Raw genomic sequence first — 20976 nt, 5'->3', positions numbered from 1 at the left:
CTATACTTTTTAGCACGTAGCTATTTATTATTAGTATTATTCTTCCGACGTCTGATTTCTTTTTAATTATAGGAAATGCATTTTTCTAAGGTACATAAACTTTTGGAATTGACTGTATAGCCAATACATCCTTCAGTTCCACGGATGCACGGGCAATTAAATCGGTCGCGTGTTCGTGTAAGCGTCCTAACGAACACTATCTTTGTCCGCGACTCGGTGCGATTTCGCGGAGCGTTTCTTTCCCGCCGTTACAGCGTGCCGCTTCAGTTGTCGCAAATCAACGGGCGGCTCTGTGCAATTGAGGAGAAACTCGACATTTCTTTCCGATGTTATGCAAAAATTCATCCCCCCTCAATCACGCTTTTGTTTAACGACGCTCGAGCGCGATACTGTCCGCGCAGTCCTCGCGGAATCCCGTGGTACAACAGTACTGCTCGCAGAATTTGGCGAAACTCTTCTCGCATGATGGAACGCGTTTCTCTGTTCTCGTTGCATTCGATCGAAAAACAGTGAATCAACGTCTTGACAAATAAGAAGACAACTATTGAAGTACTTAACGAAAAAATATTGATACGCTTATATTTTTATCGCAAACCACGTGGCAGGCAACGAGGTGAACGCGAGTGAAGATGTCAACATCGTTACCCGGTTATCATTCGGTGTACAAAGTGTAACTTCCGAGCACAAAGTGGTCAACCTTCGACAATGAAGCTCAGGACATTCCGTGTTCTGTGCTCCCTGTGCATATTGTGCACTTTTGCCTTGTCCGAAGAGATCGACCGTGAAAATCGACCAGTTTCGGACTCGAACTCTCAAGAATCAGAGGAACCGCTGACCGCAAACAGCCCGCGGGATAAACGAGCTTTGGGTCTAATACTTTCTGGCCTGGCGCAGGTTTTCGGTTACGCGATGGATCCTATTCAAATAGCCTCGTTGCCTAACAGTGACTCAAACGAAGCAAGAGCTACTAATCAGACATCAGCTAACAATCAGACTGCTTCTACACCAGCTGCTTCGTCAAATTCCACTCAGTCCAGTGGATCGTCAACTACCGCTGTTCCTGGACAGCGAGAGACGATCAGGTTTACTGGTGTAGTCAATTTTGGCAACAGTACAAACTTATTGACCCATTTGCAACAATACGAAACGATTTTCCATGGGAACAGCAGTTCCACGACGTCTAGCCCGTCGTCAACGTCTCCACCCCAGATGAATACGAGAGCACCGACGTCGAACCAATCGTCGGCTCCTCCTTTCTTAGTAAGAATTCCTATACCATCCGCATCGCAGCCACCCTTACCGCCTATGCCTCAACCACCTTTACCCGAGATTCCCCCGCAGGATATTATGCTATCGTATCCTCGGCCGCTTATTCCGATTCAATTACCGGCAATTAGTACCCAACCACCGCCAGCAGCTAACAACCAATCAGCGGTGATGATGAATACCCAACGGCCAGTAGTCATGCGACAGAACATGACGGTAAGACTGACGGTGGAGAGTAAAGAAATGAATAATCCAAAGGATATTCAAAAGCCGCTTCCGCCAACCTTCTCTCCTTCTACTGAAGAACAGTGGAAGGAGGAATATGAAAATAGATTAGCAGAACTGGAGAGGAAGCAAGAGGAACACGCGAGGAGGTTGATGGAACAGGAATTGTACAGAAACCAGCAGCAGCAAGATAATTACAGTAATGAGGAGGATGAAGAAGTTTTTAGTACTCGGAAGCCGGTTCCTAAATGCGAAGAACAGAATGTATCGTCGGAAGAAGAAAATGACTCAAAGGGAAAGGATGAATTTTCGAACAGCGAGAAAGTGAGGGAATCTGAAGAAGAAGAAGTACAAGGGAAGTATTATAATAAGGATGTTGATAATGCTAATCAGTATGAGGATGCACCTCAAGTTAGCGAGAATTATACAAGTATACAGTACAGTGAACCATTACCGCTCAGCGAGGATGATGAGCGGCGGCCTGATGAACTTCGCAATAGTTACGGACAACCGCTGCATAATAGCGAATTGTTCGACAATGGATTCGTGAACTATTTCGAGAAGTTCGCGAAGCCACTCACTGACTTTTACAGTTCGCCTGAGTCACCGAAAGAAGAGGAAAACTCGGAAGATTCTCGTGAGGAAAACGAAAGAAGTGGAGAAGAAGAGGACGTACCTGCCAGAAACAGATATGAGGAATATAATTTAGAAGGAGACGGCGATACTAACAACAAAGATGAGGCAGAATCTAGTGAGGATTCATCTGAACCGTTAATTGGAAAAAATGGCAATGTCTTAACGAAGGGTGAAAATAAATCGTACTTTAATGAAGAGAAAGTAATCGAAGAAATGGATTTCAGTAAATATATGCCTCTCATCGTGCCTGTTCGATACTTAACTGCACCTGAAGAGTTAAAGAAATTAAAGCCGAGAAGTGAAAAATCAGAGAAAGATAACAGCGTAGCAAAGACGGAAAGTTTAAAGAAAGTTTCGTCTAAATCAAGGAAACCGAAGAAAGAGAATTTAAGAACTGCGGCCAGCTTCCCACAAAGACGTACACCGAAAAACCTTCACGAAGAGGGTGAAGAGAAGGGTGCACAAGTATGGCCACCTCCGTTTGACTTCGTTGTAGATAGTACCATTCATGCGAATGCTTTTCCAAAAACGTTAAACTCTAGCGGCAATATCAAGATTTCTGACGCTCGTCGAAAACCTCAAGTTTCCAAGAAAAAGAAGGGAAAAAGGCAACAGCAACAGAGAAGAGGAGTAATAATCGATAATACGACACGGAAACCGTACGAAAATCCTGAAGATATTTATTACCAGGATATTAAAAAAATTCCTCAATATGGAACTGTTCCTGGAGAACAGTTACTGCTTAATAGACCAGTGGATTCTGCAGGTGACGCGCACTTTGAAATTGCAGAAACCAAATCTGATCAAAGTCAAACGAAGGAAGTACCAGATTTCGGGCAAAGTTACAGATATATTTTGAATAATAATTACAGGAACATGGAACGGCCAAACGCACATATAGAGCATCCTGTGCAACGAAATCCGCTGTATACGAACAGATTCGAATCTTTAAAGCGCAGTATTGAGAAACCTGTACTTCCAACGGGACATTATTACAGTGAAATGATATATCCAACGGAAAATACAGAGCAAATAAATTTGAAAAACAGTGGCGTACAGAACATTGAACTCGTTCCTAAAAACTATGAGCAAACAACAATTTATCCTCGAGGGAACCGGAATTTTTTTAATACTGGTAAAAGTGTTTATGATTTCGATCGTGGGACAGGAAACGAAAGAATGTTTGGAGTTTTTGGCGGTGATAAAAAGATTGCGAACAAGGCGTCAATTGGCTTGACAATACCGCAGCCAGACGTGTATGTCGAAAGTTTAACGAAATTCGCCAGTGAACCGGAAAGCAAAAACGAGAAAGTCCGAGCTACAGATTATACGAATAGTGCTACCACAACGAGAGTGATGGAGCAAGAACAGATTAATCCAAGTGAACCAATTAGTTATATCGATTATCCTCGCATTTTATAACATTATGCAATTTCCGAATTGTTTATACTAGTTGGCATACTTTTTACAGTTGAGTAAATCTGAATTATTTAACGCATTATATCAACAAACTTCATTTAATCTCACAAACATATTAAACTGCAACAGTAAAAACTTACAACCAATGATACGACTGGTCCATTCAGACAATAAAAATTCATATAAATTGTTCTGAAAATTCTTATAAAAAGTAGAAATAAATAATAGAATCTTCATAATTCTTTTCAATATAATTATTTCCCGATGCTCTTTCCGTTGATGTAAGATATTACTTACAATAATATATATTTGTAATATTGCACGTGTGTTACAGGAAAAACGAGAAGAAATGCAAAGGCGCAACGAATTGGAAATCAAGATGTCTGAAATTCTTGAAAATCTGAAAACTCGTTTACTTGTGGAATAATTTTTAACATTCTAATACATATAACATGTCTTATTGCTTATTGTTGATAAAAATAACGAACAGATTGTACGAAAATGTTATTGAAAATACGTGTTCATCTTTTTCTGTATTATTAACGTCGCATAATTGATAAAAACAACATCTCGTGTAACAAATGTAAAATGTACCCAAGGACAAATCACTTACCACTTTTGTCTCAAGAATTCTATTCCTTCCCGACTCCCTGCATTGTGGTCCACGCGTACAATTGTAAAGAAACACTATCGCGGCACATTTATAATCTAATCAGCATTTTAACACTATTTTTAACAAGTTATTCCGTTTTGTTTTACGATAACAAAACATTATAACCGTCGGAGGAATCACCACTCATCATAAAGATCGATTATAAACAACTTCAATTGATTTATGATAATCGAAATGAAATAAGTCGAAGGGAAGATTTCAGAGCGCGCTAGTACTGCAGTATGCTATGTTGAAGCCTGGCTGAAGCCATGCGACGTCACGAATTTGTCAAAAGTATTGACGTTCTGAATAATTATTTAACAAATAATAATTATAAAATGTTTAGAGCTGAATAACGAGAAATATATCAGATTTAAAAGTAATTTATTAACAATTAAAGTTTTGCGAACATGGAGGAATTTTTACGCAACATAGGTGTAGGATTACGACCTATCAACGATCCATTTTTTGAAGAATCCTATAATACTTGCAAAATATTTCAACGCAAAGGAATCACTGTCGAAGATGATGAAGAATTATGTCATGAAGTGTAAATTGATACATGATTTATCTGAGCTTGTATAACCTAGAAGTGTTGTGCTTAGGATGTAATCTTATTTATTTTTAATTTCAGTATGAGAGAATTCCCGTGTTATGTTACTGGTTGTAAAGCTATTTTCCAAACGTTGCTCGACTTTGAAATGCATTACAACAGCAATCACAGATATGTTTGTGCAGAGTGTAAAAAGTCTCTGCCAAATCCTCGTTTGTTAGATATTCATATTCAAGAATCTCATGACAGTTTCTTTCAAGTCTTATCTATGAAGCAACCAATGGTATTTATCAAAAATTTATGTATATCATTGTCTATCTGTTGAACTAGCATCTATAATGTTTGTTTTATTTTTAGTATCAATGTTATGTGTCAGAGTGTGACCTAAAGTTTAATAACCCTGTTGAAAGGAGGAGTCATTGCATTAATGTACATAAGTTTTCTAAGAATTTCCGATTCGATAATGCTCCACATTTTATGAAAGGTGAATCAAAAAATAAAATGGATATTGATGAAGTCGAGACTGAAAGCGAGGTATCGAAACCTAAGAAAGTAAAGTTAAATAAAAATCAGAGGAACAAGATGTTTACGAGAGCAACGAAAAGTACAACTTTAGTAAATAATACAACTCATGAAAATCAATCAGGCTCTTCAAATACTAATTCAGGAGCATCTCCTTTATTTTTTATTCCTGCCCAAGTACAAAAATCGTACACAAAAGCGCTTACTAAAAATCAGACTAATGAAAAGAATGTACTGGAAACAGGATGTATGATGGATCTCGCGGACTCATTACCTGATTGATGAGCTACTAACATTAGGATTATTTTATGATAAATGACAATTTTTTTATGAATTTTATAATATAAATATATTTTCAGTATCCCAACAGTATTTGTATGTACACTCGAGTTTACAAGACTTACTCATATACTTTCTACTCGTTTCTTATCCGTACTTTCTACAGAATTATATTAACAAAGTAACATTTCTTATTTTATAATTGACAATTAAATTATAAGCCGACTAGGCAGAATCTTCGATTAAAAAAGAACAGTCAAAACATTTAAAATACTTTGATATTATTAAACGACAGAAATATACGGTATCGAATTCTAATCAGTAAAACTATTTTACATAACATCAATATGAGATCATGGACTAAAATAATTACTGGACAATAAAGCATTACTTTGATAAAAGTACTGATAGCATAATGCTTTGATATAACTGGAAAAAATGATTTCGAATATTACGTTACGTACACTAATTAGAATGTTAATATTTACAAATATCGTCAGACGTAAATACTATCACAACACTTAGTGTTGCGTTATATATAAATTATTTACACAATTCTCCATTAACGCTCGAAGAATATCGATAATTTAAAACCGTAAATCACGATCGCAAAATCTACCTAGATTGGATCAAACTTCTGAGCTTCTCGGCCTGGGCTCTTAATAAACAAAGTTCGTATTTTAGTTGTGAGTTTTCGTGTTCGAGGAACGCAGCTCTGATCGCGATTTCGTCCTCCTTTGCCCTTCGAGCATCACGTGACCGTTTTGCGGCTTCATTGTTTTTCCTTCGTTTTTCCCAGTACGCGGCATCTTTGTCGTCGAGAGTGCTCGTGCTCGTCGGCAATCCCGGGCTCTTGGTGACTCTTCGCATTTTCGCGTTTGTCGCTTCGTTCGATTTTTGGACTGACTCGAGCATTCGTTTACGGAATTCCGAGTACGCTTCGTTCGACTTGTCGTACATCAATTCCGCTGTTCCTGCGGTGAGTGCCAATGGATCTTTCGGGTACGCTTTGAAAGGTCTCGTTGGCTTTTTTCCATCCATGGTCAACGCCGCATCTTTGCAAGTCGTCGTCGCGGTGGTCGTCACCGCTGTAAGAATTTGCGCCGTCGTTTTGTTTATCCCGCCGTTTTGAGCGACGAAGGTTGGTAACAGTGCGGGAACGCATGGCACCGGGATGTTCATCGGTATAAAATCGCCGCGCTGAGGGACGCATGGGCCGATGTTGTTCGCGTCTGGGTAATTACGAATCGGCTGGCATCTAATCCCGTTCGATGAACTGATCTCCGACGGGGGTGTGATCGTGAACGTTCGACCCTCTGAAGATCCATTCCTTTCGGGTACGGTGAAATCCGGGTACGGCGCGTATTGTTGTCTCGCGATTGTGCTCGGGGGTGGATTCAAACAGTGATCGGGCGAATTTAAGTGCTGCATCGTTGACCTGGACTCGCTACGTGTTGGAGAAGTTTTCTTGCAGGAAAGATCCAAAATCGGCGCGGTAGACATATCGCCTGGTTTGGTAGTGAAGTCCAAGGCTTGCATGCTGTCACTGGGTGGCACAGAGTACGACTCCATTTAGAATCTCGCCGGCACCTGGAACAACAAAAACGTGAGTTAATGATGAATATTACGTATTACTATATGTATAGGCTAAACGCTGTAATATCCGATCGTATTCGGAAGAGAGAAATAGATACATATATTGCGATGTCCGATTCGTGGTCTTTACGAGATATTAATTAGATACTGCCATAAGCGGCGATGGTGATAAACGAAATATGTAGTGTTTAAAAAAAAGCCGCTGCGTTCGAATGGGCGATAACGATCGCTTCAAGTTGTAGAAACCGAAAGCGATAAGTATATTGATAGATATTTTGGTAAATGGGGTCTTTATGTTAATGAAATCAAAACGAGACTCTGTTATTCGGTAATGTTTCGTATTGGGCAACGCGGTAACGAAAATACATTTGACAAAGAACAGAGACGATTCTTTTTGTCAGAAAATCTTTAACAGATCCGATCCGCAACTTTGAAATTCTCACGAAGTATTTGGAAATGGATGATCTCACCTGATAATTAATCCCACTGGGTAATCAATATCGCACAGGTCACACGGATACTGCAACACACCGTACTCCACCGTGAACGTTTTCACGAAAAATGTTCTCAAGAAATATCACTGTCTGCCGACAAATGACGTCTAAACGGCGTTAGCTTCTAAGTAGGTCCTCACAGCGAATTGCCAAAATCGTTTACAGCAAGAGAAGGGCGCATCCCTTCCTTATATAGCGGTCAACCCTTATGAGGCCCAAGGGTAGGAGTACTCCTTGGAAAATAGTGGGGGTGATGGTCCTGATGACCATGGCGTTGGGATCTTACTGGCACGCGTTCACTACTTCCCTATTCCGAAATATTTATGGTACGAAACGGTCCCGTGATGACAACAGACGTAAACGCGAACACAGGAAATCAGAGTAACGGTATTTCGATGATCGGTTAGCTGTAGGCATTAAAACAAAGATTTCGTTCGAGATGATATCATTAAAGTTTCCTGATAATGAGGCCGCCTCAGAAAAATGTCCCACTTTTTAACTTGATCTTAAAGACATAGACGTAAGAATTTAATGATCTTTTAACCCTTCGTCTGCAAGTTTATTTGTACGTCGTCTACATACTGGGTTTAAGTTCATGCATGTTTTGATTTTTAAAATTCTTTTTTTCTAATTCCGAAGGATTCTTGAATACTGTTCGAAGTTTCGAAGAGGAATATCGTCAAATCGACTATTGGAATAATTTTTCAGCGCAGTAAATTCTTCGATGCATTTATGTTTGATTTATTATGCCTCTAGTGGGTGTACTGTTGAGTACAATGAAAGAGGTCGGGTTGCTCATCTTAATAGTTGCGTCAGATATTTTATAGCTTTCGGTCCCTGGCAGTAATGAGATTGTCACCTACCCTGTAATTATCGCGCAGCAGAAAAATTACGACTGCTTGATGACTTTCCGTAAAATTAATGTCTGTAATGGCAGTTACTACCGTCAGGGTTTCCAAATATCCAGTTACCGGGTGGCATAATAAAACCCTTTTCCTCTTGAAGACCTGCGTACGGGCAATCTGTATTTCAGAACGACTTCTAGGCGAAAGGTTTGAGGCGTTTAGCAGCCGCTGCGTCGGGTGCCTTTCTCTGTAATACTTATAGCACGGACAGTGCGTACAGAATTGTACTGGATAACCCTTTCGTGGACCTTTCCTTGACTATTTCCCATAGCATTTCCATCCCTTGTCTTTGATACTTATAATTTACGATACCCACCGTGGCCATGGACAGCAACTCGTAGAATTTGCGTAAAGCGCTCGTAAATTAACCGGCGAAAGTTCTATTCGAGTCATTTACGATATTTTTAAACGCTTGAGCAAAGGGATAGGTAAAACGGTGCTGCGCTTCCAACCTCCGATCATCGGTTCATGAATGATGAATTTTTCTTCCGTCCTCGTTAGGAATGGACAACATATGGCAATTCTTTGTAATGTGCCACCAGGAGCTGGATCCATTTCTTTCTTCGAGTCATGCTGATTAATGGCTCAGTTTCACGAATGACTACGTAGGCTCATTAATTAATCATTTGCCAAAAACCTACTCATGATACTTTTCCGTCTCACTTTACGATTCTCTGTAAATAATCTAATAATGAAGCGAATAAAATGTTTCTGCAAAATTCTTCACCCCCTTCTAGTTTCCATTTGCAAAGTTCGTGGAAACTCGAGTGTGAGAAAAGTAAGGAAAAAATGACAGACGAGCCAGCGTCCAGTTACGGTCGATAGTAGAGATGTCTCATTATGTCCCAGTCCCGAGATCACGCCAAATTTAGTCCTTCGCTTCGTAGCCCTGTTAAAACGTCGTGTCGCTATAGAAAAGCACCCCGGCGTTCAAATTCACCGCACCGCCTCCTTTCTCGTGTATACAAATTTTTGCTCTTTTGGCCATATAACCCACATTTCTATGGTGCAGGGACCGCAACCCGTTATTTTCGATTTTTCCCGTAGTCGTCGACAGATGAATGAATCTGTGCATTTGCATCTGTCGCCTGTCTCACAGAGGAACCGTTCTTATACATATAGAAATCGTGTAACGGTACAAGGATGCAAAATTTTTATGATTCGTTGTGGAAAATGTCTCAATTCATCGGATACGTTCACGACTTTTTAAATGTCCAATCGGTTTCCTTCTAAAGGGAGACGAAAGAACAAAGAAATGAAATATTCTAATAAGTGCTGTTTATGTAAAATTATGAATCGATTAAATTCGCTGGCTACGTAATTTTCACAATTTTGACTCGGCAATCATACGGACAATTGTTTTTTATCAATTTTGTTAGATTGATTGTTTGCGTGCATCGCCAGATAACGTAAATGACTAATAGAAAGCGTCTGATAATCCGAAAGAGTGTAATCTTGGAAGACCTTTTCGTAGATTCCCAATAAGGCTTGAGAAGTCATCGTGTGTTGTAATGATAATACTTTGTGGAATTTGTTTCACGCAATGTGCTTACAATTAGTTTTAACGTCCAATAATCTCGAACTTCAAACCCTTGGCGGAATACTAACAGGAACTATTTTATTTACATTTACAACTTAGAAGTAGAACAATCTCTAGTGCCTTCGGCATTCTTTTCAGCTGTCGTAAGAGACAATAATATTTTGTGATCAATTCGTTTTCGGTCTCATTAAAATTCGACCCAGGTCAGGTAAAGTGGAAATATGTAGTCATTGTTTCAAATCCTATTTAGAATTTCATAAATAAAGTAAAGAATTATTAAAAGTTGGGTATAATAAATTAAAATAATAATTTTTAATTTCATTATGAATTTATTTTGAAGATTTAATACCACTTAACAAATTTTCTCTTGTGTGCTTTACACTGTATTGCCTCAATTGTTCTATCTCTACATTTAAATTTACCTTTCCTTCTGATAGAATGTATGTTTCTTTTCGCTTTGTTATTTGATTCGTTATTCTTTGTCAGTGATACTTTTATCTTACGCTAATATTAGGAAAATTAGTGCAGGATGATTCTGAGAAGTCAATAGAATTGCGTAGGATTAGTTCAGAGGTTTAACGTTTAAGTACTAAACGGATACACTAGAAAAATTGTAGGTAAAAGGCAAATTAACTGCGGAATTAAATTACATATGAAAGTGCGAATTACTAAACGCCTAGACCTAAACTCTTGAATACCCACAGGTAAATTTCAGTAAATATAAAGAAAAGGAAGGACCGTCGGTCTATTAGAAACCATTTGTTTATTTTGACTAAATATAGTTAATCATGAATGCATTTCATATACCACAAAAATGTATTTTGGTCAAATTATTGTATAAGAATCCAGTTTCGCGATAAATGATGGACCATCTTAGTAGGAGGTCTTAGAGCACGAGTTCGTTTTCGGACCTTTTAGTAAAATCGGACACCGAAGATACCCACAACGTTTTCAGAAAAAGAGAACAGTTATGGGGGACACATTAAAACGTACGAGAGTAATTACTTTTCGATTTATCTTGTGGTCAGACCACCGGCCAAGTTTTGCCAACAGACTTTCGAGGCTTGCTCACTTCCGGCGCACGCCTTTTTTCCCGCGGGAACCCTTTTCTTTCCACAGAAGATTTCGTATTTCGTTCTGAACTGTATCGCAGGACACGCCCTTGGACAGATGAAATTTTATTCGCTGTCCAACTAGCCTCCTTTCAATTTCTAGGTGAATACCTTTCGGACGTAAATATCTTACCGATACGTCTTATTTGCGACAAGGATCGCCAGAGTCCATAGGGAAGCTTGAGAAAGTAGGTTTCTCATGGGTGGAGGAAAGCTTTTCTTATAATAGATTATGATAGAATTTACTGAAAGGAATAAACAGCTCTTAATAATCTAAGCATCACTTGAGAAATATTCTTTTTCACAAATAGAATATTTTGAAAACAACATATATGGTTAGTAGGTACTGTTAAAGCAACTATTCCTTCATTAGAATTTTGATCAATTAATTCATCTATAACTACAATTTCCGAGTTTTATTATAAATATAAACAATTTGATAAACTCCATTGATTGCTAGATTACCGTTTTCTTAAAAGCTCGTGAAAGCTGTTGGCAAAAGCAGTAGAGGACAAAAATTTCTAGAGCAGATCGTTTGGTGTCCGATTACTAATCCTTACGGTAAAGAGTTGAGAATCTCTCTTCCCTTCCTGAAAACCCGAACCGTTTACATGTTATTTGTTTGAGAATCCTTCGCTGAAAGATTTCTGCTTTTCTGTCCTACTTTATTGTCAACCTCGAACTATTTCATTCTCCGCCCTAGAGACGGGTTTAACATCGCAATTGCTTAAGCCATGGCTTTGTCCCCATTGCAAGAACCTTACTTTCTCTTTAAACTCAGATCAGTTCTCTAAATTCTTTTTTACGGTTTTTTATGTCACCCTTGACGCTAGGTACAAAAACACGTTACGAACAACAAACAAGGGGATACATCAGGTACAAACGAAGTGGACAAAAGAAAGCTTATTATGAAAAACTGTAATAAAGTAGTAAATGGTTGGGACACAGGCTAAAATGATGGTAAAATGGTGTTCATGCACACGGCGAGGTAGCTGTAAACTGTACAGTCAAGTACATCCGAACTTCATAACGCAATAAAAATACAGCTTTCCTCTCGAACCTTTTCACGAAAATACAGCTGCGTCGTCGGTTTTTATTGTACGGATTTATTGTAAAATGGATAGAAAGTGAGAATGAATAGCTTGGATCGGACTTATTGAAAAACATGATTGCAGCGGATTCTGACTGGCTCTCTTACTGACTTCACAGAACTGTTTAAAGTAGTTAACAACCGTATTTGCCTTAGCTTACGAAAACATTAATGGTAACTTTAGACACTTTCCTATTTTATCTCTCTATTTACAACGTGACGGATAGCTTTGACACATTTTTATAAATCTTATAGAGAGTTTAACTTCAGATTTATGATTACGCTTTTATTACGTTACGGAAAATGAATCGTACAATGCGGTAGAGGAACTTAATGAATCTAAGTCCTATTCTGCGGAAGTCTAACAACAATGCGCGTCGTCGCTTCCCCCAAGGGTTGACCATTCTCTAGGTTCTCATTTTACCCGTTTTCCTTTATTTCTTAGTTTTCATTCTCTTTCATAAGAGATTCCTCGTATTTTCGTCTAACAGCATTGAAAAAAGTATGCTTCCATAACTGTGTAACGCCTACCACTCGCGGGTATCGCCAAGATGAGAAAGAGCAGTTTTTCGGAGAACTCGTTCAAACAAGGCGAAAGGTTGAGAGCCAGTCTTTTGAAAACATCGGGATGTTGGTCAGCATGTCATATGGCCAATAGCCAGTGGCCGCGTGGGTGGATGCAGGGTGGTGCAGATGCAAGAGCCTGTCCAACCCTTCCGTAATAACGTCGAAAGAAGGGTGCCGTGCCCACGATCCTTTCTGCATTGTGACGTCCCGATATATACATTGTGTCTGTGCCTGGTTCGTCTCGCAGAACGACGTATGGTCTAGCTAACGGTAAACGCACGGTGGAGCGAGAAACGGCACGTCCATCGAGAATGTGTGTCAAAAGGCCGCAATTTGTGGATCACTGGAGCCAAAAAGCGTGACCTCACCAAACCACCCCTTTCCTTAGTCATGAATCGAATTTATAACAGTATCGAAGGATTTGTTCGATACTGTTGCTTAAAAATTTAAAGCACCCATGTTTTTTCTCGTCATTTTTTATTATTATTATAGTTGTATTTGAAAGTATATTGTGCTTCAATTTTTCGGAAAGTATTCTGTCGAGAGGCAGTAAATAAATCGGACGATTGAGATTTTCTTTTAAATTAACAATATTTTAATGAATATTCTTCATCGTTCTCCGTACTCTACATGATATAACATTTACAAGGGAGGGATTCGTAAGAATAATTTGACCACGTACAATTAAGTCTTTTTCTTAACAACATGGGGCAAATCATATTTTCCACGAATGCATCTGATTCTCACACCAGGAGTATCCTTTACTTTTCTTACGCGACACAGCACAACGTTGTGCTCCTGAAGATTGTGTCCCTCACCTTGCATAAGAAATTAGCATTAGTATTAAGAATGCTTAGATAGTTTATAACAAAATGTATTTTTTCATATACCTACCGGGTACATATGCAATCATTTCTTTGCCGGATGATAGGCGCAGGAGAACGCATTTTCGATTCGCCGAATTTGGTTTCTTCGGCTTTTTGATCAATGTCTTTATAACTATTCCTTTCGCGAATGGTTTCCCGTCAAAAGGGTTTTTCTTTTTCTTCCTCTTCTTTCTATAGTCGCCTTTAAAGTGCAGTTTGCACAATGTCGATTTCAATCTTATTTGTTGGAACCCTAATTTAATGAAATTCATTAACATTAGTTAGGGCCATTCGGTATGAAAGTAATACATTAGAATGGAAAATTACGCAGTTCTTTCGTAATTTCTTAAACAATTTCCTTACTTTATGTCCACAATTCTTGGACAAAGTTACGAAGACGAGAATGTGCATTTACCAAATGAAAGAAATCGGTATTCTTTAAGTAAACATAAAAGGAAACACATCTAGTCCCTAAAGCATTCAAATGAAATGAAAGGAATCGCACAGCAATTACAGGCGTGTACACACTTTCATCTATGGGACACGTATGTACACCCGTTAAAGGAAAAGTGATAGTTTGGTGAACGGATACACAATTGTGTATTTCACTGGAAATTCTTCTTTTACGTAACGGGCCTAATTGCCGTTCGAACATGCTTCGTAGTGACGAAATCGCGCCCTGAGACATGATTTCTTAACTAATTATCGATATCCGTAAATCAGGAAACAAGTTGAGCAACAAAAACGTAGAAAAAATCTTTCTATGACAGAAGGATCATAAAAAATAATTTCTCGCAATACGATTTTTATGAATGGTAAAAAGTTTTCATGAGAAGAGAAAAAGGGAGGGAAAGTTCGATAGGGAAATAGAGAGAGTGTCCAAGGATCACGGTGTCCTAGTCAAGGCCATTGTGAACAGGGTGCGGGAAAAATAGGAGACCCACTGCGCGATGGTAACGGTACTGGGAAACTGAAAACTCTTTCGCAAATAATCTTACGAGCCGGACGAAAAGGGTCTCCGGCCGATGGGATATCAAATATGACGGCCGCTTGACATCTGCAAGCCGCCGTTGGGAAGACCAGTCCTTTTTCGCTCGAGCGTGCATAAGCTTATTAAGCAACATTGTTACGAGGCAAGGTCCACCCATCTTTACACAAAACGCTCAAAATTCGTGAGATCACGCGGCCTGCAAGAGGACAGCGATTTGCCGTTTGCAAAATTACAGAAATGTACAGTTCCTATTTCATCGAGAAAGAAAATTTACGAAAAAAAATCTTAAATTAGACTAATAATGCAATAAGAACTAATGTGAAAGGAGTCCAATGTAATGTTGTGTAATATTAATAATAATATATAGTTATAATGTTAATATCCATGCAATTAATATTACTTCAAGATAACTGATAAGATTTTGGAAGATAATTATCGTTGAAATGTGAAAGTGTATTTATATCGTACTAATGTAAATACGATTAGCACGTAGATTCAATCTTAGGAAAGCCCCCATTTATATAACAAATTTAACTAGAATCCAATCATAAGAATTCCATAATAAACTGCGTCACGAATTTTTTAAAGTTATCGTAGCAAATCGATTACCGATTTTGTGAGAAACCTACGCAATTATCGAGACATAGTTTAAATGAAATGTCGAGGATGACATGACAATTCCATGATGTTTCCTCGGTCATAGCAGCTCGCGATTTACTAGGGTCTGTTAGTCGAGACCGTAACCATTGTTGTTCATTTGAAGATCTTGCTGACCACCGCACCGTCCATCAATGCGACAGATGTCCAAGCCTGCCGCTGCTAATCCGACCTAACTCGGGCTTAACTAAGCCAAGAGACCAGCAGAACCTATTATGCACGGAAGGCAACCCCTTGCGCACTAAGATCAATGCGCAAGATTACATTGCGAAAAATTTCGACGTCGCGGTTACGCCTTTGTCGTGTACACCGAAACAGCCAAGACGCTCCTCGCTGCAGGACAAATCCGCAGATTACAAACGGTTGCGAATGCCGATTGAACGGAACGAACGATTTGCGTAATTAGAAGCTGATTAGGAGACCCTTAGCGAATTACTGGAAGCAAAATGGTGACGCTGGGGCTTTAAGACGAAACATTTTTGACGGCGGAAAATTGAGGGATAAAAAAATCGTGAATGAACTGAAGCATGAAACATAGATTTGAACCAGAATAAACGTATTGCATGATAACGTCTTCTCGTGATTATCATGAACGATTTTATCCCACGGCTAGACGTTTGTCGTCTCGCGAGAACTGGGAAAATGCGAATAACAGACTTAACGCAGCCTTTACCCTTCACGAGATCACTTCTGACAACTGGTCAACCACAAATGGACACGTCACCCCTTCGATTCCCAGCGATTTTCGCTGTTGGCCAAGGAAAAGCCTACCGCACCCGTCCCCCATCACCTCTTTGATTCATGCCCTTTCTTGCGAAGTGGCCAGATCCCTTTTTGCATTTCGAGATCTCTCTATTCGTGGGGATCAAAGAGGTAAAGCGCTGCGTGCGCTTTCACGTGCCACGCGCATTTTCGCGGATGAAGAATGCTCAGAGGACCATGGTCCCATTTTAGGCCCGCCACCCCCTTTTGCCGCATTTACTCCGTTCAGAAACGGGAGATACCGATCAGTCGGAAAGGCTTACGGAAACTCGAGACGTCACCCGAATTCCCGTGGAAATTTTCTGGCCTTGTCACACTTATGGGAAACGCAAACAATGACAACGATAAAACTGCGAGCAATTTAATGTAAATGGGTCACCCAGAACAAAGCCGGTCTCCGCTTTGAAATTTTGACATAATTACCATTCATTTTTTATCATGGATGTGTTTCCTCAATTTTAGAGAACAGTATTTTATTGAAAACAAATCATCTATGATATTAGTTTGAGAAATGTGCTACAGATAGATATTTTTGTTTTATCTTGCAAGCGTTGAACAACACATTCAACTTCTGATACTCTGAACAGTTTCTATATGCAGTATTTATAATTTGCAGATTTTCAATTGTCTTATAAATGCATAAAATCTGTAGTCTAGTAGTATAGGTTTCATTCAGACTTTTATTAAGCATCATTAATAGTTTCGTTCACTTCCGATTGAAGTATCAAATAAAATTAGTATCGAAGTATAGCTCACCTTGTATTAGGTTCCCAATGCATGAATTAGTTGACGTAGAGTTCAACAATTTTCCAGCTTAAAGATTAAGAAATTCATTTATTATTAATAACTTCTTTACATAATGTTGTTAGCATTTCTTCAATAAATAAGTACCTTGGATGAGAGAAGTGGCCTGAGTTGAAATAGGATTCACACATAATCTGTTTAACTGTGGTTTGCCAACTGTAAAAAGAAATTTAGAAGTGATTTGCTAAAACTGAAAAAAATAATTATAGCAATTCTATGATAATTTTCTATTGACAATAAGAGATAGTCATGATTTAACATTTCCTATTGCATGTGTCTCAAATCAAAATATTAATGAAGTGCAAATATTGTTTTTATAATAGTGATAACTATTTATTTTGTTAAGATAGGTTATATCAGGTTAGGAAAGAATAGATATGCCCATGATACGAAAATAGGAATACCTTCGAGAGAATTTTTCAAGCAGACCTTAGCAACGTTTATTACGTTTCTAGTCAAAAAATTCATGACTGTTTTAATTCAATGATGATCAATCACTCTTAAAATACGTAGCTAAGCATTCTGATATTCTTGCCCAGCAGCCAGCTACGAGCTACCTGCCAGCGACGGTAGGGCTATCGAACCTCTCGTGTTATAAACATGCAGGTAGATAAGATCCGTTTCTGTAGTATCCTTGTTTCAGACATAAACCGTTTTACGTAAGAGAAAGTTTTTACAATGAACAATTTTATTGACCCTAGCAGAAGTTGTAGGCGCCAACATCCTCTGCAAAAAAGGTTCTACAAATTTCTTTTTATGTTCGCGATTTTTATTGATTTGACGGTAACTGAAGCTTTTCTAAATACTTAAACTGAATATACGAGAAAAATTAATGTTGGAGCACGATTCTGTTTGTTAAGTTCATCTGTTCCATATTATGAATNAAAATAATTCATTCGTTAAATTTGAATACAGTAGGGCAGGCAAGATAAATATGAGAAATTATCAGCATTTATTTTGCACATCAGTATAAAAAAACTCGTTTAATCAATATATAAGATACATAAAAATACATGACACCACCAAGTAATAAATCTCATCAATTAACGTCAATCGTTTCACCAGTAGCCACCGCTAAGAATTCTTCCGTGTCCTCCACCGAAACCGCCGCCGTAACCGCCGCCGTAACCGCCGCCGTAACCATGTCCACCGCTACTGTATCCGCTGGAGATACGAGCTACTGGAAGACTATATGAATGACTACTAAGTCCTGCAATAAAATTATATAAATTAATAGATTATGTCGCCCGTGGCAAATGAATCTTTATGATCAGGAATTTCTCAGAATTCTCCTTAGAACAACATTTTTACTCACATAATTTTAATCTAATTGCTTTCGACGAACTTTAATAATTTTATACGACTGGTGTTTCCAATGGTTTTTTAAATTCTAAGTTAATTACCTCCTCCATGACCCAGACCGCCTCCTAGACCACCGCCTATGCCACCGCCGCCTAAACCATGCAAACCAAGACTGATACCCCTTTTCTCAATGACTTTTTCTTCCGATTGGGCATACAAGGGAGATGCCAAAGTAATGACGGCAAGAACGATCTGTAATTAATGAAGTTAATTTTATATTCAACTATAATACAGGTGATAATTAACATCTATTAGGTATTTGAAAACCAAGAAAGTGTATTTTGGATCTTTATGTTTTACATATATCGTGCACGAAACTTCGATAATAAATATAATACCTAGTTCACGCAAGTAGTGTAAATAGATTGAATTACTTACGTGGAATTTCATATTGCTGGTTGTCAGTGCAGCAGCGGGCAGTTCCTAATCGTGACTGATGCAGCCTGCAGAGAATACACCCCCTTTTATACCACTGAACTCTTTTCCTTGTGGTATCGCATCCCGGTTATGCCACCGTACCTGTGTACGCGTGTCTCACAATCGCACGCGTATCCACGCCTTTCTAAACCGTTGTTTCCCCGCGTTACCTGTCGCGAAAAGTTTATATTTTTTATTGCCGGATCACCGCGAAATTATCAAACGCGTCAAGTCGGTTGGAAAGAAATAGGTCAATCGTAAAGATCGGCGTTAGATACAAAATGAAATCGTTATCCATTTTTCCTTATGTTTTATGCGTTCGTTCGAAACGTCAGCAATCTTTTCATCGAACATGCCCGTTTTACGGGTGCAATCTTTTAATTAAAGAAATCGTTAAATGTGTTACGCATTGAGTATTCTTACGCTTTCAAGTGAAGGACTGTCCGTCGCGCACCGCTTGATCTTCAATAGAATTCATTTTATCGAACGCGTCGGATACCTCGACTAGCTCCTTGTATTTTTGTTTTCTACACCATTTTTCTTTTTCTCTTTTCGCATTTCGATGCAATTTTAATCGGCTAACGAGAGCTTCAATGAGAGACGTCAGCTCGTATTTTCCGCGCATCTCGAATTTCATCCGTAATGCGGAACTTTCACTATTACAGTTCGCTATGGGGACGGTTTTCTGTTGCATCGTTACGTAAAAATACGAATCCGTATTTTTATGTCATATCGCACTTCCTCCCTCTTCTCAAATGCCGCATACTACGAGAAACGTGATCAAACCCGTTATGGGAAATAAGAATGCTTTCATTCAAATTAATCTTTAAATATATATTTCTTAATTAGAGCAAACGTTGTTCCAATTTTCGCGTAACATGTTTTATTATAATAATTCGTTCGCAAGTTGATCTGTTCATGTCACGCGAACATTCGAATTGATCGCGACCTGAAACATTACAGCTGATTTAATCGGTGGTTGTGTCGTTTTGACTTGACGTAATGGTAACTCTAGAATTACTATTGCGCAAGCGAACACGCAATTAAGAAACCTGGACCTGGACAAATCTATATCGCGGCTCCGGTCGTTGCGGATATTAGTTAGTTAATGTCTCGGTTGCGAAAGGTATCAAAGATCGTGGGTGTTATTGTGCAAGATCGATGAGGGGGTTGCACTTCGCGTCATTAGACTGACGGTCGGAAGCCTGATAACCGGCTAACTCTGAAATTGCAACGATGAGCTAGGAATGAACCGAACCGTGTAAAGCCTGATAAATTACGGGGGCACGTTTTACGTTCATTGGACGGGGTGATGTGTGGCTATTCGAGCTCCTGCGTTCCTCTCCCTAAAGTGCGCGGATCGGCCGGAAGATAATTTAGAATTATAGCGCGCAGATTGTCAAAAATTTATGAGCAATCATTACGAAACCTGAGGATTTTTATAAAAAAAATCTTAACTCAGGCCTCATTTAATTGAATAAATAATATTTGCCTACTCAGCAATTTCTGAATTACGTGATTATGCAGGGTGTTCCCGGATTAACTTATCAAACTTCACTAACTCGTTCTATTAATAGAAATAAGAAAACATGTTATATAAACCTAGATCTGCAAATGCTTTATTATATTGAAATCAAGATTATGTTTGCATTTCGAAGTCCCGTCCCCCGTTGCGAATACAAGCTTGATATCTAAGGAAAACTGAATTTACCGCTCCTCGAATTTCATCTTTATCTTGCTTTAGTTCAGTGAATGGACTACTAATCCTTTACCGCGAATTAACATTTCAGAACTGATACTAATTCACCACAGCATTACAGACATGTACATAATTCAATCTCTGCGTTATCACTTTCGACTATCTCAAACAGTAGACGTGGCTAGAAAGAGTAGGTTGCATAAATACCGTCATCTTATTGTTACATTTCGATGAACCAACAAACTCAGTATTGTTTTATATTTTTATTATAACTTTTTTTATAAAGCATTTGCAGATCTATGTTTATATAATATATTTTTCTTTATTTTTACTCGAAGAAGATACTGGCACAGCTGACCGTTTAATTCGGGGACATTCTGTGTAAAATAATTTAGAGGAAAATGATCTTCGCTTTTCTGTTAAGGATGTATTGGCTATACAGTCAATCCCAAAAGTTTATGTACCTTAGAAAAACGCATTTCCTATAATTAAAAAGAAATCAAACATCGGAAGAATAATGCTAATAATAAATAGCTACGTGCTAAAAAGTATAGATGGAAAT

At 38.6% G+C, this 20976-nt stretch overlaps 6 protein-coding genes across 6 annotated transcripts in view; 3 read left to right on the top strand and 3 right to left on the bottom strand.

Annotated features, from left to right (window-relative positions):
* Positions 1 to 4149, top strand: part of LOC113464253 (uncharacterized) — an 8131-nt gene extending 3982 nt beyond the window's left edge. Inside the window, exon 3 of the mRNA XM_026813067.1 lies at positions 3881 to 4149. Coding sequence (XP_026668868.1) covers positions 3881 to 3973 — 93 coding nt within the window. The 3' untranslated portion in view covers positions 3974 to 4149. The remainder of the gene's footprint in view (positions 1 to 3880) is intronic.
* On the top strand, positions 559 to 3696 carry LOC108624387 (uncharacterized). Its single transcript, XM_026813066.1, has one exon. The coding sequence runs from the start codon at positions 706 to 708 to the stop codon at positions 3547 to 3549; it is 2844 nt and encodes a 947-aa protein (XP_026668867.1). The 5' UTR covers positions 559 to 705; the 3' UTR covers positions 3550 to 3696.
* A 299-nt stretch (positions 4150 to 4448) lies between the features above and the next one.
* Positions 4449 to 5645, top strand: l(2)k10201 (zinc finger protein 511 lethal (2) k10201). Its single transcript, XM_018023647.2, has 3 exons — positions 4449 to 4748; positions 4833 to 5034; positions 5109 to 5645. The coding sequence occupies exons 1-3, from the start codon at positions 4609 to 4611 to the stop codon at positions 5553 to 5555; spliced, it is 789 nt and encodes a 262-aa protein (XP_017879136.1). The 5' UTR covers positions 4449 to 4608; the 3' UTR covers positions 5556 to 5645.
* gt (transcription factor giant) lies at positions 5632 to 9436 on the bottom strand. Its single transcript, XM_026813080.1, has one exon. The coding sequence runs from the start codon at positions 7122 to 7124 to the stop codon at positions 6168 to 6170; it is 957 nt and encodes a 318-aa protein (XP_026668881.1). The 5' UTR covers positions 7125 to 9436; the 3' UTR covers positions 5632 to 6167.
* Positions 9437 to 13428: 3992 nt separating this feature from the next.
* Positions 13429 to 17509, bottom strand: tko (30S ribosomal protein S12 technical knockout). Its single transcript, XM_018023646.2, has 5 exons — positions 17341 to 17509; positions 17024 to 17092; positions 16889 to 16945; positions 13751 to 13975; positions 13429 to 13674 (listed from the first exon to the last, which is right to left on the bottom strand). The coding sequence occupies exons 1-5, from the start codon at positions 17402 to 17404 to the stop codon at positions 13541 to 13543; spliced, it is 549 nt and encodes a 182-aa protein (XP_017879135.1). The 5' UTR covers positions 17405 to 17509; the 3' UTR covers positions 13429 to 13540.
* A 360-nt stretch (positions 17510 to 17869) lies between these two features.
* On the bottom strand, positions 17870 to 18749 carry LOC108624395 (glycine-rich protein DOT1). Its single transcript, XM_018023650.2, has 3 exons — positions 18677 to 18749; positions 18340 to 18490; positions 17870 to 18146 (listed from the first exon to the last, which is right to left on the bottom strand). The coding sequence occupies exons 1-3, from the start codon at positions 18686 to 18688 to the stop codon at positions 17995 to 17997; spliced, it is 315 nt and encodes a 104-aa protein (XP_017879139.1). The 5' UTR covers positions 18689 to 18749; the 3' UTR covers positions 17870 to 17994.
* Positions 18750 to 20976: the final 2227 nt, after the last annotated feature.

This window comes from Ceratina calcarata, unplaced genomic scaffold (assembly GCF_001652005.2).
Source record: "Ceratina calcarata isolate Rehan_Ccalc_2016 unplaced genomic scaffold, ASM165200v1 scaffold309.2, whole genome shotgun sequence".
Lineage (NCBI taxonomy): Eukaryota > Metazoa > Arthropoda > Insecta > Hymenoptera > Apidae > Ceratina > Ceratina calcarata.
This window is presented reverse-complemented; position numbering and strand designations above follow the sequence as displayed.